Source organism: Mus pahari, chromosome 7 (genome assembly GCF_900095145.1).
Source record: "Mus pahari chromosome 7, PAHARI_EIJ_v1.1, whole genome shotgun sequence".
Classification (NCBI taxonomy): Eukaryota; Metazoa; Chordata; class Mammalia; order Rodentia; family Muridae; genus Mus; species Mus pahari.
Window position 1 is genome coordinate 54,075,602 of NC_034596.1, and position 20,145 is coordinate 54,095,746.

The 20,145-nt window shown below is 35.5% G+C and overlaps 1 protein-coding gene across 2 annotated transcripts in view; it reads left to right on the plus strand.

Moving 5' to 3' along the window:
- The window catches only part of Mipol1 (mirror-image polydactyly 1), a 280,451-nt gene that overhangs the window by 78,288 nt on the left and 182,018 nt on the right, over window positions 1–20,145 (plus strand). For both annotated transcript variants that reach the window (XM_021201967.2, XM_021201968.2), the window contains exons 2-4: window positions 5,225–5,431; window positions 7,914–8,040; window positions 9,258–9,363. In XM_021201967.2, the coding sequence (XP_021057626.1) occupies window positions 5,298–5,431; window positions 7,914–8,040; window positions 9,258–9,363 (367 nt within the window). In that variant the 5' untranslated portion in view covers window positions 5,225–5,297. The remainder of the gene's footprint in view (window positions 1–5,224; window positions 5,432–7,913; window positions 8,041–9,257; window positions 9,364–20,145) is intronic.

Below are 20,145 nucleotides of genomic sequence, written 5' to 3' on the forward strand. Positions count from 1 at the left end.
GTGCTAGGTCATATAGAGTTTGGAAGACCAAGGAGCCTCTATTCCCACTGATGGCCGATTAGGCCATCTTCTGCTACATATGCAGCTAGAAACACAAACCCAGGGGGTACTGGTTAGTTCCTGTTGTTGTTCCACCTACAGGGTTGCAGCCCCCTTTAGGTACTTGGGTACTTTCTCTAGTTCCTCCATTGGGGACCCTGTGTTCCATCCAGTAGCTGGCTGTGAGCATCCATTTCGGTGTTTACCAGGCACTGGCATAGCCTCACAAGAGGCCGCAATATCAGGGTCCCTTCAGCAGTATCTTGCTGGCATGAGCATTAGTATCTAGGTTTGGTGGCTGATGATGGGATGGACTCCCGAATGGGGTACTCTCTGGATAGTCCATCCTTTCATCTTAGCTCTAAATTTTGTCTCTGTACCTATAACCTTTCATGAGAATTATGTTCCTTATTCTAAGGAGGAATGAAGTATCCACAAATGGTCATCCTTCTTGATTTTCTTCTGTTTTCCATAATGTGTCTTGGATATTCTAAGTTTCTGGGCTAATATCCGCTTATCAGTGAGTGCATATCTAGTGACTTCTTTTGTGATTGGGTTACCTCACTAAGGATGATATCCTCCAAATACATCCATTTGCCCAAGAATTTCATAAATTCATTGTTTTTAATGGCTGAGTAGTACTCCATTGTGTAAATGTACCACAGTTTCTGTATCCATTCCTCTATTGAGGGACATCTGGGTTCTTTCCAGCTTCTGGCTATTATAAATAAGGCTGCTATGAACATAGTGGAGCATGTGTCCTTATTACCAGTTGGAAGATCTTCTGGGTATATGCCCAGAAGAGGTATAGCAGGATCCTCCGGTAGTACTATGTCTAATTTTCTGAGGAACCGCCAGACTGATTTCCAGAGTGGTTGAACAAGCTTGCAATCCCACCAGCAATGGAGGAGTGTTCCTATTTCTCCACAACCTCGCCAGCATCTGCTGTCACCTGAATCTTTAATCTTGGCCATTCTGACTGGTGTGAGATGGAATCTCAGGGTTGTTTTGATTTGCATTTCCCTGATGGCTAAGGATGTTGAACATATTTTCAGGTGTTTCTCAACCATTCGATATTCCTCAGTTGAGAGTTCTTTATTTAGCTCTGTACCCCATTTTTTAATGGGTTTTTTTGAGTTTTTGGAGTCCAGTTTCTTGAGCTCTTTGTATATATTGGATATAAGTCCTCTATCAGATTTAGGATTGGTAAAAATCCTTTCCCAATCTGTTGGTGGCCTTTTTGTCTTGTTGACAGTGTCTTTTGCCTTACAAAAGCTTTGCAGTTTTATGAGGTCCCATTTGTCAATTCTTGATTTTACAGCACAAGCCATTGGTGTTCTGTTGAGGAATTTTTTCCCTGTGCCCATATCTTCGAGGTTTTTCCCCACTTTCTCCTCTATCAATTTCAGTGTCTCTGGTTTTATGTGGAGGTCTTTGATCCACTTAGACTTGAGCTTTGTACAAGGAGATAAGAATGGAAGATTAGTTTTTTTAAGGTGTTATTCTTTTTTTTTTTTTTAAATCTCTTTTATTTATTTATTTATTTATTTATTTATTTATTTATTTATTTATTTATTATATGTAAGTACACTGTAGCTGTCTTCAGACACTCCAGAAGAGGGCGTCAGATCTTGTTACAGATGGTTATGAGCCACCATGTGGTTGCTGGGATTTGAACTCTGCACCTTTGGAAGAACAGTCGGGTGCTCTTATCCACTGAGCCATCTCACCAGCCCCTAAGGTGTTATTCTTGCCATCTGCCAACTTTTTGATCTGTGAACTAACTGTTTGAAAGTTCATTTATTTGCATAATCTTGCTTTTTCATTTTTGGAGCAAATACCTTTATAAAGTCTTCCCAGAATATAAATTTTGAGTGTGCATATATGTTACATATAATCAGTTGAATATCTCTTGCCTGGGCCTTGTTACATTCTAATACTCAAATCATTACATTGATTTTTATATTAGTAATTGTGCTAGAGTCTGTACTAGAGGTTTCGGCTCATCACTCATATTTTGTCTCAGGACTCTGTCACAGGGTATAGTCTGGTCTCCACAAACAAATATCAAAATACTGAATAAATAGTAGAATTTAAAAGATGAAAATTTCAATGTAATGGTTGAATACTTATACAGGAAAATGTACTAAAGAACATTTGAAATCCTTTCCAATATTTAGCACTATTTTGGTGAAATAGCATTTCTCAAAAATGATTTGTTAAAAAAATAAAATAAAATGCAGGCAGGCAAGTGGAAAGATTTTATAAATCAGCCTTGTTTACTCTGAAGTAAAATTAAATTCTCAATAAAAGAGTATAGATAGTTTGATTTGCAGAGCAGGTTCCAAATGTCAGATGAACAGTTCAAATTAGGCATCTAAAAGGTTTTATGACTGAACAAAATTAGATATAGAGCCAAACCACACAGTATGGGTTCCTTATATATTAAATGTTTCAAATATTAACTTTTGGATTTTTCTTTTGAGGGAGGGTGATATTGTAAGTACAGGGTCTTACTATCTAGAAATCCTCCCGCCATGACCTCTAAATCATTACTTTAAAACATTTTGGAATTAAAATGAAGAGGTGTCAGAAATGGGGGCTGGAGAGATGTCTCAGGAGTTAAGAACAGTGACTTCCCTTCCAGAGAATCAGTGTTCTAGTCCCAGCAACCACATGGTGATTCACAACTGTAACTCTAGTGTGGTGGGTCCAGTGCCCTCCCCTGACCCTCATGTACGCTAGGCACACAGTGGTACATTTGTCATGCATCATACACAGACACACATCAGGCAAAGTGTCCATACACATAAAATAAATTTTAAAAAAACTAAAAAGAAGTGTCAGAAATGTGTGCATTTATTTTACCATTACTTCAGGTGTCATCACTACTAAGATCTGGGAGGAGACCAAATACAATCTTATTTGGAAGCTTCTCTTTCGCCTCCAGAAGTTTGGAATGGATGATGGTCATAGTGAAATACTCACTGGCGATTTTCAAAGAATTTAAGGAGTCTTACAACAGGTTGAGTCAGCAGAAAAGCTGTAAGTGTAGTAAATATAAAACAAGAACAACAATAAAAACACAACATTAAGAATAAAACACTGGATGGAGAAAGACACTGAAGTAGGCCTAATAGTGCATACATTAGAGAACTGGACCAAGTTGTAGATAGTGGTATAACTGTTCTTAAAGGGCCAGAATCTTACAAATCTAACACATTAGGAGTGTTGTTGTCATAGGGATGTGGAGGCTTTTATAACCTCAGTGTTCACGGCCTCTCCTGCCTCTTTTATGAGGGGTCTTTGTTCCTCATAAACAGAAGGACAGCATAAGACTCAAGGTTTTTAATGAAATGTCTCTGAAGGTAGATTTTATTATTTATATAATGAACTTTTTTGACTTACTTATAGAAGTATATATTTATGTTATAAAGCAAAACCTATTTATGATAGACAGTCTGATTTGTGCCTCTAAAATTTTTCATTTAGAGTTTGAGGGTTCCAGTTTTATGTCAGTTACTTCAGGAAAACAGAATGGTGAATAAACACATAAAGCAAACAATGAGTTTTCAGATCTCTAAAATTAATTGCTAATCTTTAAATATAGCATTTCTGGATAATATTATGTTGAACTGCCAGTTACTTCACAGTATGCAGTTATGATACAATGATTCTCTCTTCTAATTTGTGTCCTCAACAAAGAGATTGAAAATGATTTACCAAAAGCTACATTAGCTGACTGGTTATGTTTCTTTCATTTACCAATATGAATAATATCTGTACTTGAAGTTTTTATTATCTCTAGTTAATACAAACAAAACATAGAATGAAGTTTTGTGAGAGTTACTTTTGTATTGAAGTTTGTCTCCATGTTAATATTACTTTTGTGTCTCAAAAGGATTTTATGTTTGTAGATTTCTAAGCTCATCACCAAGGCTATTTTTTCTTTTTTAATTTTTTTTCGAGACAGGGTTTCTCTGTGGAGCCCTGGCTGTCCTGGAACTCANTCTGTAGACCANGCTGGCCTCGAACTCAGAAATCCGCCTGCCTCTGCCTCCCAAGTGCTGGGATTAAAGGCATGCGCCACCACGCCCGGCTAAGGCTACTTTTAAAAGGTGAAGAATTACTTCTTCTGGACTTAATAAGGTACACATTGCAATCAATAGTTGTACCTTTTAAATTTAGTAATGATGATTTTCTCCCAAACTTTATTATGCCATGAACTATATTTTAATTTCTTTAAAATAAATATTGCTTACTGTATACGACCTAAGTAATTTTGTGCATACACAGTAGATTTTATAATATATTGTATTTTTATGACACTGATGTTAAATTTATTGCATTCATTTTAATATTATGATGATGTTTACTGAAATAAATCATCTTTACTGGCATGTCAAGCACTCCGGTAAGCCAGTGATTTTTTTAATTTACCATTTTTTAGACAGGAAATGATATGTTAAATATTTTGTACTGCACTATACACTTATTAAGGCTGTAATTTTTCCCCCAGGCAGGCTGAAACACAGTTCCATTGCATGGTATTGATTCACTATCATCATATTCTTATATTTGTTATTTTAAGTATACCTTTAAATTAATGGTCCTGAACATTAACTGTAATCATTTAGGCAATGTAAAACATAGAAGCTGATCCCACTTTCAGAGGCTTTGATTCAGTTAGCACAGGCGTGGCCTTCTCTGCCAAGTTTTAGAAACTCAGGTCTCAGTGTAGCCTGACTTGTAAGCTATTACTTTAAACAGTAGTTCTCAACTTTCCGGAGTTGAATGATCTTTTTACGGGGGGGGGGGGAGGGGTCACATATCAGCTATCCTGCAAATCAGTTATTTGCATTACAATTCATAACTGTAGCAAAATTACAGCTGTGAATTAACAGCAAAATAAGTTTATGGTTGAGGGTTACCACAACATGAGGAAGTGTATAAAGGGTCACAAATTAGGAAGGTTGAGAACCACTGATTTAAATGTCTTCTGCTCAGGGACATGGGGATGTGGATGACAAATGCTGCACTGCACATACTTAATCAATTTGTTGAATGACACTAGGAACTATGTCAAAATTCATGACTTTGTTTTCATGAGGATGGTCATTTGACTCAACAATTTTCCTATGTGGCTATGTCCTTTTATATACCATGTGTTATTTGCTTCATGCAGATATAGCCATATTTGTCTTGCACAAGAGAGCTCAGTGGGAAGTGAGCGCGTACCAGTAGATGAGCAGCTGACTATGAATTCTGAGCAGAGCATGCACGAATTAGGCAATGAAGACACATCTGAGGACCTTGAACTACCAGGAAGTAAATCCAGCAATTTTCAGGTCCTCCGACCTTGTCCAGATGAAGGGCCATCTGCAAAGTGCAGGTGCGTGTTGGTTTTAGTGTTTTAATCTAAAAAGTAAGATTTGGAACAACACTCTTTCCTAAATATATTTTCCCTCTTCATTTTTGGTGTCAGATAAATTGAATGTGTTAGTGACTTGAAAACAATTTCAGTGTGAAGAGGAGGGATAAGGGGAAGAACTTTGAGAGAGGGGGCTAGGAGGGGGAGCAACAGTTGGGATGTAAAGAAATAAAATAGTTAATTAATTTAATAAACAATTTCAGGTCTCTAAGAGCTTCCATTACTGCTATAATATTGATGTAATGTATCCAGATAGCTGAGAGATAGCACAAAATGGGTTTAAAGAAAGCAATGAAATTTGATTCCTATTCAATATTATTTTCTATGACTTTATTATATAAGGATACTTGTGAAACTAATATAAATGATATATTATTCACTAAAGCTCAAACCTGCCCAACGGTGTTTATTTTTACATCAGGATGTTCTCTGTTTCGGGTGATTTGAATGCTTTTAGAGCAATCCTGTGTTCTATCTATCTTTTGCCTTTCTTATTATTCTACATTCTGTGCCTTTAAGCCATCCTCTGTGAAGAAATTTGAGTCTGATACCTGTGTTTATTATGAGTGAGATTTTGCTATTTTGATAATTAATCATGTACAGTAAAGATAACACTAGATTTCAAACTGACAACATAATTCTGATTTTTGTATTTTCTGGAGTTTTATTTTAAAAGTTTTGTGGAGTTGCTACTCTGTACAAAATTGTTCAGATATATTCATTGATATCAATACATAGTAAAATCAATAACTGTATCGGTGTTCCTCTTGCTTAGTGTCAGATTCTTACTGAAGTACAGTTGGGAGTATATTTTAGGGTATAGAGGCAAGGATGATGGGAGAATGGATAAACGTATTTATAAGAAACATAAATGGTAGAGCTTATGCTCCTGCCAAGAGCTCTGTGGACTAATCCAGTCCGGGAGCATGAGAGCCCTGTAATCACTGGCTGTCCCAGGACTCAGTGCCAAAGACCAGCTTAGGTCACACACTCATCATGCGTACATGCTTAATACTGTACATCAGAAACAACCCATCTTCCTGTCATTTCTTCCTTATACTCTCTGCTTACAGTTTGAGATTGTTGTCAGCTCTGGCTTTTTTCCCCAGCGGTCTTCTTTCTTCTCTTTTTTTCTTTCTTTTCTTTCTTCTCTTTCTTTCCTTTCTTTTCTTTCTCCCTTTTTTTCTTTCCTTTCTTCCTTTTCTTCCTTTTCTTTTCTTCTCTTTCTTTCTTTCTTTCTTTCTTTCTTTCTTTCTTTCTTTCTTTCTTTCTTTCTTTCGGTGATCACATGCAATTCAAATATATGTTTCTTTTATTTTATTGGATATTTTATGTATTTACATTTCAAATCTTATTCCCTTTCCTGGTTTCTCCTCCAGAACTCCCCTCTCCCATCTCCCTTCCCCCTGCTTCTATGAGAGTGTTCCTCCACCACTCCCTGCGCTGTCATTCCCCTACACTGGGGCATGGAGCCTTCACAGGACCAAGGACCTCTCCTCCCATTGATGACAAGGCCATCCTCTGCTACATATGAGGCTGGAGCCATGGGTCCCTTCTATGTGTTCATCTTGGTTGATAGTTTAGTCCCTGGGAATTCTGGGGTTGGTTGATATTGTTATTCTTCCTATGGGGTTTCAAACCCTTTCAGCTCCTTCCATCCTTTCTCTGACTCCTCCATTGAGGACCAGTGCTAAGTCCAATGGTTGACTGAAAGCATCCACCTCTGGCAGAGCCTCTTAGGAGACAGCTACATCAGGCTCCTGTCCGCAAGCACTTCTTGGCATCTGCAATAGTGTCTGGGTTTGCTGACTGTATATGGGATGGATCCCCAGGTGGGGCAGACTATGAATGGCCTTTCCTTCAGTCTCTGCTCCATACTTTGTTCCTATATTTCCTTTAGACAGTAGCCTTCTGGGTTAAAAATTTGGAGATGAGTGGGTGGCCCCACCCCCCAATCAGTGGCCTCGTCTAACCTCTGGATATGGTCTCTTCAGGGTCTTATAGAATGTATTTACTATTAACTCTTTGGGGAATAGATATTAATTTAATGTCTTTCAATTAATAATGAAAATGTGACTATGCTACTCCATTCATAACATTGGGGAGATGATTGTTTCCATTTTCAGAAAAGTAAAAAATATATAAATTGATCCCAAATAGAACTACAAATCAAAACATTTATAGCTTCTAATCTGAACTCGTGTCAAGTATACTGAACCAGACCTAATCAGACTGAACCAGAGTCTCTTTGGGATCACTGTGTGTTTTTTCCCATTATAAATTGGTATATCTATATGTTGATATATGTATTGTTTTGTAGTCATTGTACTATAACTACATAAAAGTTTGAACTTTAGTATTTTTCTTATTCATTGTTAATAAGAAATGTATGTCCTGTATGGAATCACATATATTAATTATTTAAAATCCTCTTTATTTACAGTATTATGGAATGTGGAAAGAATTATGAATCTGTGATTTCTTATCAAGTTATCCCAGACTTAAATAAAGAGACATCAGTAGCATATCTTCAAAAAGAATTGGAAATTCTCAGAGCAAGCAATAAAAAGGTATAGAAATATAGAAGTCTAATTGCTTTAAACAGTATCTTAACTGTTGACAGTTCCAGTTTTCTCTGTTGTCCTTTAGTATTCAGTTTTATTTTGTGTTTTAATTCTTCAATGGTAGCTTTGTGTTGCTTTGTCATCCAGGTATGATTCAGTTAAGTGATTGGCTATGAAAATGAGCTTTTTTGGTTTCTGTAATATCACCCATTTTCATAAATCTTTGCTTGTAATTTATATTATTAACAATACTCATATTTCATTTGATTTCACCATTATGAAATGTGGGCTACATTATCAGCCAATTTCATGCTATTCTGTTTATTTTCCTTTATTTTTAGTTCCTATACATGCTTTCATGTCAGTAATATATATAATCAAGCATGAAAGATGCAGATGTGTTATATGCCTTGGATCCTATTCTACTATTACATGCATCCAGCTCAATGTACATATAATTATTATTTTTATCTGGTTCTAATTCAAATTCCCCTGGTCTGTAAATAATTTTATTAAACAATGTTCACCTTCTATGGGTTCTGTTAAAATTTCTTTACAGTTTTCTGATCTTACTAATTTTGTTGTTTAACCTAATCAGACTGAAGCCTGAATATTGTTTCTGAGGGGAAACAAGACAAATGACAAAAATGTAGGGAAGAATGGATGAAAGTAAAAAGAAACATTTTGTTTGAGCATGAGATACTTTCTGTACTTTGATTTAGCAGTTCTTACATACCATATTTAAATCAGTGACAGTGCCAATTCAAATGGAATGTGCTGAAACAGTATTCACAGTCAGGTTTATATCAGATATTAAAATTATAATCTTAATTGATTTTGTTTCAAAATATTGGAATGACTAAGAGAAGCATAATCCTACTGCCCAATATTTTAGGATCAGTAGAGTCTTTCAGCATCTTTTGCTTTAAGACAAAAGAATGAATGAAATGTCTTCTGTAGCTTACTTTTAGCAATAATCTTGTTCCTGTTTTATGTCTGTATGCACATATACATGTGGATTAATATTTTCCATTTTCTACAATTTCAGGTTGTCATTACTCAGAGAGTATATTGCAACCTTAATTTTGCCCTCTAGAATCAGTGTATTTAAGCAGTTAAATACTACTATATAAGGATTTAAGAACAATAAAATCCCATGTTAGAATTAATTATATATGGAAGGCATTTATTAGATAAGGACAGTTTTTTCTAATGTGTTTTAGCTTCAAGAAAAATTGGCTAAGGAAGATAAAGAAAAGAGAAGACTGAAGCTTAAGTTGGAACTCCAAGAGAAAGCCGCAGAGGCTGACATTGCGGAAAGGACTGCAGGTAGTGGATGAGTGTTCACATTAAGCTCGAAGGTGATTGTGTGATGTGTACTGGTGGATACCAGCTCATTGCCTTGTTTGCCAAGGGAGGAGAAGCTTTTTTTCCCTTTTGGCTGCTTAGAAAATAGGTGGCTTTAACATCCTGGTACTGGTATTAGTGAGGGCTTTACCTGTATTCACACTGATTTGGGCATTAAATGCATTGTTAACACCATGTCAATCCAATCACAAAAAGGTTGTTTGTTTTGTTGGAAGGGCCTGAACAAACAAGGGGAAATCATGATTACCAGTGTCTCTGCCTTTCAACCAGCAGTTCAAATACCACTTACTGTTTTAGTTCTCAGAGAGGAAGTACTTCTCCTTTATATTAAGGTAGTCCTATATTCATTACCAATGGAAACCTACATTTGATTAAAAAAAACTGTTTCATGCAGTTAATAGGGTAATATCTGATGATGCAGGTGATGATAGAGGGAATGTTTCCCTAAGATTAAAGAGAAAGGATGCAGCAGTTTAATCTTGTACATGACTGCTATACATTTTGGATACTATCTTACTCATGCACAGGTCTTTGCAAAGAGAAAATTTAAAACACCCTCGTATGCTAGGAATATAGTCAGCCACTGGATTCTGAATTTCCATCTATGTAGTCCATTGCAACCATTCTTTTCCTTGCACTATTTTTCTGTTAAGAAAAGTAAGAATTTGTAAAATGATAAATAAGTATTTAGAAGTATTTTAGAGATTTCATTATTAACAATTTATATTTTATTAAATCATGCAGTGACTAAATTCAGGTCATAATATTTTAAATACTTAACTTGGATATATATATATATATATATATATATATATATATATATATATATATACATATGAATGGGGAATTTTAGATCAGAGAGATGATTAATGCAGTTTATCTTCAAATCACCGTGGAAAGTAATTTTAAATAAATACCATTGTAATAATGTAATTAAGATGATCACAAATAAATAATCTAGTTGGATACTGGATGACAACTTGTCTTTTAGTGACAAATAACCATAAACTTTTGTTTCTTTGTGATGTTAGGGAAATATAAGAATATATCTTAAGGAAAATGGGTAATATATTAAAGGTAAATAATAACAAGTAGAAGTTTAAAACAATTTAAAAGTTTCCTGACTTTAAAATATGATTGTAAAGCCAGTGTTGTAATAAATGGATTTGGTTTTTAAACATTTTGTATGTAGTACAAAAATAATTGAATATATTTGGGGCTATCATGACAGTAATGATTTAATATAACTAAGTAGTCTATTTCTTGAAGAGACTCATTGAGCAGTAATATTTACGACTTAACTTTTGAATAAAACAGTTCAGCATTTAATTCAAATATTTATTTATTGTTATCTATTTAAGAATTCATGATGGAACAAGTTGAATAATACATGCATAAATGGATGGAATTTAATTGTTCTTATTAATCATATTCTTCATTCACAACAGAATATTGTTTTACTATGTGTAGAATGTTTTACATGTCTTACTTTCACCTAACTGGTAAAAATAACAGGGTCATATAGTTCCTCTGAAATGTAGCAATGGATTAAAGAGATAAAAAGCAAACAAGAAGAATGTGGACCCCCGAAGTCTCTCACACACTGGACCACCAAACAGGCAGCATACACCAGACACCAGCTGGTATGAGGCTCCCAACACATATACAGTAGAGGACTGCTGAGTCTGTGTTCATTCAGAGATGATGCACCAAACCCTCAAGAGACTGGAGGCCCCAGGGAGTTTAGAGGTCATATGGGGTAGGGGTGGGGGTGGAGACATCCTCATGAAGAGGTGGGGTGGGGAGGAGGTATGGGATGTGGAACAGTTGGAGGGTGGATGGGGGTAAAATCTGGAGTATAAAAAAGTTAAAAAAAAAAAAAAGAAAGAAAAGAAAAGAAAAAAGAAAAACATGATTTGAAACTGAAAACTTTTGTCCCTGGTGCATTCTTGAAATTTTTATTATTTCTAAGTGTATACAATATTTTGATAAATTCTACCTAGTATTATAAAGTGGATCCAAAGCAAAACACTAGAAAACAGTGCAGTTATGTCAGCACAGTAATAGAAAGAGAAGAACTGTGGGACTCTGAGTACATATCAGTGATGCTCCAATCCCTATAACACAGAGGAATTGATGGTCCATGTAAGGAGGAATGCTCGGGTTTTATAACTCCACCTCACACATCTTATTTAAAATATGTATCTGTTGAAGTATAAAGATGAATGTACACGTATCTATTTTAATGTTTATAAACAAAATATTGACGCTTACAAAAGGGATTCCATATAGAGCAAATGATGAATGAACACATAACTAGATGTTGGAAACAGCAAATAAGATGCAAAAATATTTGTAGCTTTAAAATTTGTTAATATGTGATAAATATCCTTTTCTAGTAGACATTTTCTTGGAGTAGATTAAATGTAAAAATTTATAAGAATGTTTTTATTGTGTTATTTCTGAGTTTAAGAATAAAAAAATCTAATGAGGAAATTATTAAATGAATTATGATACATTCATGCTGTGAGATGTGGTACAATAATTAAGAATTTTATGAGCAAAAGTGGATAATATGCAAAGTCTTTACTGTCTCTAAATTAAGTGAAAGAAGTAGTGAGAAAATACTGTTTGTAACATGGTTTTGGTAAAATAATTAATACTTATGCATATGTGTTGAATGAAAGCTGAATTGTGTTGATCTTTAAATGAGGCCGAGTTGGGATGCCCAGGACCCTTGTAAAAGTCAGATGTGGAGTCCTGTGCCTGGGGAGGTGAGTGAGGAAGGGCCTGTCACCTGCTGGCCTGCTGGGCCTGTGAAGTCAAGCTTCTGCTCTAGAGAGTAGCCCTGTCTTTATACCTGGATCTAGAGCAGTAATGGAAATACTTGACAGTTTCTGGCCTTTCCCACCCACACGACCATTAATGATTTACTGTGAATACACTTTAGGGAGGTACAGTGAAAATTATGTTGGAAAATTTGGAAAAAAAGAGATTGGGTTTAAGAACAATTGCTGTTGACATGTATATATTTCATAGCATTTTATTAAATAGTGAATCCAAAATAAGAGAGATAACACAGAAAATGCTTGGATTTTATAATGATCTCAAACCGTCATGTGTGTTGTTATTTAGCTTAATTTGTTTCTCTATAGACTCTTACATGATGTGAATAGTATCGTTCTGCAAGCTCTCATGAGCATCTGAAGCTCAGCTGTGTTGGCCACCACAAGGCATCTCATTTGCCCTAACCTTTACTCGCTCCTCCTTTTCAGGAAGAAGTGTCATTGTTATGGCCCCTGATATTTAACTAGATATTAAATGGTTTTTAAGAAAAATGCAAACTTCATTTGAAATCAAAGAACTGTACATTGATGCTTCATTATGAACAGTAGGTACTGACTGCACATCAGAGATAAAAAGAAAAATGTGAAATGTCAAGCTTTTCCTTCTACCTTGCAAGCACTTTTCAGTCACAGCACAGGATACCAGTATTGGTGTGGCTAAGTGTCCACACTTGATCCATACTTTTTTCCAAAATTTTTCTCACTTGAATAATTACAGTCTTACTCAGCACTGGTTGAAATCTGTTATAGGTGTCTTTTATTTTCAAACCAATTCTTGTGAAGTATCTGACTCATAGAAGGTCTCAATAAATGTCACCATATTGTTTTCTGGAGCTCTTCATCAAATGGACACCATTAAAACACTCAACAGATTTGTAGTTGTGTAAATTCTTGCCCAGCCTAATAACAGGTAACTGCTCTGTGTTTACACCTAGTCTGTGTTGCAGAGAAGTTATTTGTATTATTTTATAGTATTTATAGTATTTATTATTTAATTTGACTGCCATAGAATTTTCTTTTTCCCCTATTTTCCTTTTTTTAAAAAAATTATTTAGTATTCTTTACATTCTAATTTTTGCATAATCACTATTTCTAGCTTTTTTGTTGACATTGGTGCACTAAGAGTATTATCCTATAAGAAAAACTAATTTTTAAAATTTAATTACAATCAATTTTTAAAATCAATTGATCACTTTTTGTGGGTGGAACTATACATTCTGACCTTCCCTTTTTTATAGATATGTGGTGAAAAGCCAGAAAAATCTCTGAAGATTTGATACTGTAAATCTCCTACTTATAAAATACAGACAAGTACAGATATTTTGCTTGTTTTTGTCTTTGTTTTGTTTTCATTTTTTAAAAATATATTAAGATATTTTGTTATCTTTATTATTTTTTTAAAACAGGTTTCATGTTGAAGGCTGACTACAATACACTAGCAAGCTACTCAACCAGAAACTAAGACATAGGCTGTCTCTGAGGCTCCCTGCTGCCCACACTACCACTCACAGCAAGCTTCTTATTTGAGAAACTTACCACATGAGAAAGTTTGTTAGTATCTGTAAGAAACATGGCTTGGTCATATACACCTCTAATCTTAGCATTTGGGAGGATTCTAGTTAGGACTTAGCTGGATTTATATAAACTTTGAGTTGAGAACAAGCCTGAGCTCTATAAACACCTGCCTTTGAAAAACTGACCTCTACAAGAAGAGGAGAGGAGAGGAGAGGAGAGGAGAGGAGAGGAGAGGAGAGGAGAGGAGAGGAGAAATGTACTGTAACAGGATTTTACTTGACTTTAGTTAAAATGAAATTCCTCCCCATGTGTTTAATTTAAGGGGTGTTTGTTTGTTGTGCCTATTGAGGACGCATTCATTTTGACTCATATAAATTACACACATGCATAATATTATTTTAAAGCATTATTGATGACCTGCAGATATTATGTGTATTTTAGAGAAAATAGCTGAAACATTATATATTTACACTTTTATATTATCTCTTTTCAACTGAAAACAGTGCCTAAATATTAAACATTTAATGATTATGTTTATGTAGTTGAGTTTGACAGTAAGACATTCTGTGTCCTGATTGCATCCACTCATTTCTTTGATGTTAGTGATGTGGTGTTTGATTTTCAGAACATACTGTTTATTTGAATCTTTTTCCATTCTAAAATTTCTGTCATGTGGCCTTGCACTTACTGTCTCTTTGTATTATTAGTAGTACTATTATACAGATACTGGGAATATTTTGTGTAACAGTATTTTAGTAGTATTTTATAATGTCTAAAACACTGATATTTCTTCAAAAGCCTTATTTTTTATTTCTTAAAAGCTCACGATAGAGCCTCTGCTTTATGTGTTAGTTTTTTTCTTTCTTGAATGTCATCCATTAAAGATTAGCTGTGGAAGGTTGAAGCATGGAGAGATTATGAATGACAGAACAGCTCCAGTAGAATAATAATCAGTTTTTGGTATTTAATGCTGTTTGACTTTTGCAGACACATTTCTTATTAACCTTTGGTACAAAGAGAAATCCAGGTTCCTGATATCTCATGGAGAAGATGAATTTGAGATCCTCTTCCAATTAAACTGAAATAAAGACAATATTGGATTTTAGCCAAAAAGAACTCCTTAGTTTTTAAGTCTACCATCTATCTATCTATATCTATCTATCTATCTATCTATCTATCTATCTATCTATCTATCTATCTATCTATCAATCATCTATCTATCTCTATTATCTATCTTAGTATATTTTAGCATATAATTTAATGATTATATATCTTGAGTAACTTACTTGTATTGACAGTGCAGTTACTTACAGTGCCTTTTTTCTTTAAATATACATTCTTTTCTGAACACTCCCATTTCAATTATTTTACACATAATGTTAGTTCATTCTTATAGTAGAGAATGTAATTTTGCTTTTCTCGAGAGCAAAGAAGTTTCATTGTGATTGTTAAGAGGTTGAAAACAGTCCCAGTTTTTCTATTCAGAGACAATATAATGCTCAAAATATAGAGTATATATCCACACAAATATATAGAGTATATATCCACTCCTGACTTGGTAATGTGGAAAAATAAACATTGTACCACAGGAAATCCTGACCTTTTTTCTCCAAAACGCACATAAAGGTGAAAATAGAAAACTCCACAAAAGGTTTTTTAAAAAAACCTTCACAGACCCCATAAGTCTATCATCTATCTATCTATCTGTCTGTCTGTCTGTCTGTCTGTCTGTCTATGTATCTATGTATCTATCTTCTGTTTATTATCTATCATTCTTTATTTCTATCTCTCCTATTTATCTATCTATGAATATATCTTCTGTCTATTTATCACTTTATTTCTGTCTCTCCTATCTATCTATCTATGTATCTATCTATCTATCTATCTATCTATGTATCTATCTATCTATCTATCTATCTATCTATCTATCTATCTATCTATCTATCTATCTATCTATCTACCTATCCATCCATCCATCCATCTATCTGTATCTACTATCTACCTTGCTATATTTAAACATATAGTATAAGGGCTGTCTTTCTGGCATAGCTTACTTATATTGACAATGCAGTTACAGTGCCTCTTCTTTTTAAATGCACATTCTTTTCTCTTTAAATACAGATGTGATATATACTAACCTGTGCACTTAAATAGAAAATAAAGAACATACACAATGATGATAAGTATTTTTAATTCATAGTTTTTTGAAAATTCAAATCCAGTATTAGAATTTGTTTAACCTCTTGAACAATTTATTTATTTTTTAAATTTTATTTTTAATTAATTTTTTAATTTTCTTTTTTATAGTTTTATTTGTAATTCATTTTTACACTCCATATTCCATTTCCTGCCCCTTCCCTCCCACTTTTCAACTGCTCCACATTCCTCCTCACCACACCCTGTCTCCACATTGCCCCTACCCTCCATTCCATCTGACCTCAAAACTCCCTGGGGCCTCCAGTCTCTTGAGGGTTAGGTGCATCATCTCTAAATGAACATAGACTAGGAGGTCCTATACTGTATGTGTGTTGGGGGCCTCATATCAGCTGGTGTATGATGACTCTTTGGTGGTCCAGTGTTTGAAAGATCTTGGGGGTCCAGATTAATTAAGACCTCCTACAGGATCGCCATTTTCCTCAGCTTCTTTCAGCCTTCCCTAATTCAGCAACAGGGTCAGTTTCTTCTGTTCATTGGTTGGGTGCAAATAGCTGCATCTGACTCTTTCAGCTGTTGGGTCTTTCAGAGGGCAGTCATGATAGATCCCTTTTTGTGAGCGCTCCATAGCCTCAGTAATAGTGTCAGGTCTTGGGACCTGCCCTTGCGCTGGGTCCCAGTTTGGGCCTGTCGCTCGACCTTCTTTTCCTTAGATTCCTCTCCATGTCCATCCCTGTAATTCTTTTAGACAGGAACAATTACAGGTCAGAGATGTGACTGTGGGATATCAACTCCATCCCTCACATGATGTCATGTTTCCTGCTGGAGGTGGGCTCTGTAAGTTCTCTATCCCCACTGTCGGGCATTTCATCTAAGGTCCTTCCCTTTGAGTCCTGGGAGTCTCTCACTTCCCAGGTCTCTGATGCACTCTGGGTGGGGGGTCCCCCAACTGCCTATTTCCTGGGTGGGGGGGTCCCCCAACCGCCTATTTCCTGAGGTTGCGTGTTTACATTCTTTCTGCAAAGAACTCAAAAAGTTAATCACCAAAATAAACAAACAAACAACCCAATCAAAAAATGGGGCATAGAACTAAACCAAGAATTCACAACTGAGGAATCTCCAATGCCTGAGAAGTACCTAAAGAAATGTTCAAGGGGCTGGTGAGATGGCTCAGTGGGTAAGAGCACCCGACTGCTCTTCCAAAGGTCCGGAGTTCAAATTCCAGCAACCACATGGTAGCTTATAACCATCCGTAACAAGGTCTGACGCCCTCTTCTGGAGTGTCTGAAGACAGCTACAGTGTACTTACATATAATAAATAAATAAATACATCTTTTAAAAAAAAATGTTCAAAGTACTTAATGATCAGATAAAAGCAAATCAAATTCCCTGACATTCCACCTTACACCAGTCAGAATGGCTAAGATCAAAACCTCAGGTGATAACACATGTTGGAGAGGATGTGAAGAAAATAGAACACTCCTCCATTGCTGGTGGGATTGCAAACAGGTACAACCACTCTGGAAATAAATCTGGAGGTTCCTCAGAAAATTGGAAATAGTTGTACCTGAAGACCCAGCTATACCACTCTTGGGAATATACCCAAAAGATGTTCTACCTTGCCACAGGGGCATGTGTTCGACTATGTTCCTAGCAGCCTTATTTATAATAGCCAGAAGCTCGAAAAAACCTAGATGTCCCACGACAGAAGAATGGATACAGAAAATATGTTTCATTTACACAGGGAATACTACTCAGCTATTAAGAACAAGGACATTCTGACTTTTGCAGGCAAATGGATAGAACTAGAAAATATCATCCTGAGTGAGGTAATTCAGACCCAAAAGGACATGTTTGGTATGTACTCACTAATAAGTGGATATTAGGAAAAAAAATAAAGACCCATACAGAACACCCAAGATACAGTCCACAGAATTCAAAAGGCTCAACAAGCTATAGTGCCCAAGTGAGGACACCTCAGCCCCACTTGGGAGAGAGAAGAAGGCAATCAAAAGTGGGGAGGGAGGCAAGGACTTGGGAGGGAAAGTGGATGGGACGGGGAGGAGTACAGTAGGGGTGAGAGTGGAACCTGATTTATTTTTTACACTCCATATTCCATTCCCTGTGTCCCCATCTACCCTCCGACTGCTCCATATCCCACACCTCCTCCCCACCCCACCTGACCTCTAACTCCATGGGTCCTCCAGTCTCATGAGGGATAGGTGCATCATCTCTGAATAAACACAGACCAGGAAGTCCTCTACTGTATGTGTGTTGGGGGCCTCATATCAACTGGTGTATGACTCTTTGGTGGTCCAGTGTTTGAGAGATCTCAGGGGTCCAGATTAATTAAGACCTTCTACAGGATCACCCTTTTCCTCAGCTTCTTTCAGCCTTCCCTAACTGTGTATTGGTTGGGTGCAAATATCTGCATCTGACTCTTTCGGCTGCTTGTTGGGTCTTTAGGATAGCAGTCATGATAGATCCCTTAAGAGTCTGTTCTGCAAAAGCAGTTCTGAATGTGATGGCAGCAAGAGAACCCACAGACTACCTGGTGTGGGGTTTCCTTACAGTTCTCAGGCCTCAGGCAATCACTATTTCAATGCTTTGACAAACAGTTTATGTTAAAGGAAGTTAAATTACATATGTAAAACACTTCTTATATCAATTGTCTGCAATATTCGTGTGCTGATTTCATGAAGCAATTGTCATATTAGCAAGGACTCCATTTCACATCATTGGGTCTCCCAAAAGTTGTTGACCCTCATATAAACTGCAACAGTAAATATTCAGAGAATGAAAGATTTGTTCATGAATGCCAAGTTTTCTACGGATTGTGTCTACTTGAGGATGATGATTGTTTTCACTGGCATAATTATGAGAAATTCTACTGATTTCCTCTCTCGCTTACAGTCAGCCTGCAATATTTAAATAGCTACCACACAGATGTTATGTTTTCAGAGAAATATCTATCCTTCAAATTATGTTACTTAGGGAATCATGATCCAGTGTTTAAACTGGAATATTTTTTAATACACTGTCTTCCTACTGTGTTTTTAAAGTGGTTTGAAAACTGTAGAATATGGGTTTGTCAATAGACTTGGGTTCTGCTAAGAAAATATGTACTCTGCCTTGACTCAATAAACTCATACTTAGTGTGGTTCAGCTTCTTCATATTTACCCTTGCCCATATTAGAAAACAATTAGCTTACTAAACAAATTTGAGTATTTGGTAGTGGTGGGGTGAGGGTGATCCTCTTGGAATCTTTCTCATTTGAGTAAGAATTATAGGGTATTTGATAACCATGTTTAAAAATGGAGATATCCAAATATTATTGTAAACACCCAATGATTTGTTTTACCTACAATATAAGTATTTTACTTGGTTGGCTTACATAGTAGCTAATAATATTTGTTAATGTAATTTAACTGCTGTGAACCTTTACTGAACAAATATTGAAATTTATTCAAGTCAAAGAAAGAATCTCTAATGACTTTTGTTAAAGCTTCTATTTAATAGTTAAGGAGAAAAGTTTGTATGACATACGAGATGCAATTAACAGTAGATTTTACATTTAATAAAAAGAAAGAAGCATGCGTATTTGCTTTATTCATTCCATCATAATTTGCATTAGAGCTGTGGGTGTTTAATGAGCAAATTCCAACTAAAATGCTATATTGATTTTCTAGTGAACTTTGTAATAGTCATCTACCTTGGAAAAGCTCAGTGTTTACCATTAAGTTTTCTTTACTAAAAATATTTGAGAGTTGCATATTGATCCTTTTTAAGTATAGCATTCTAGAAAGAATTGGGTGATTTATAAACTCCCCGAATCTCATATAACCTAAAAACTGTTATGAAACAACCATTCAGCAATACCTTAATTTTGAATACATTTCTTATTAACTATATTACCAGATTTAATTTCTTAAAAGTCTATTTGTATTAGTATTTTGACCCCATTCATTTCTGTACACTCTCAGAAGCCAGAAGAGGGCATCAGATCCAGATCCTCTGAACCAGGAGTTATAGGTCATCTTGAACCACCTGTTGTGGGTGCTGGGAACCAAACCTTGGTCCTCTGAAAAGAACAGAAAATGCTCTTAATTGTGGAGCCATTTCTCTAGTCCCTTAACTAGATTTTGAATGTAACATATTAGTATGTGTTTGAAGCATTTTAAATCTAATGTTCAAATATGTACATGTTGATCTTTAATTACATATATA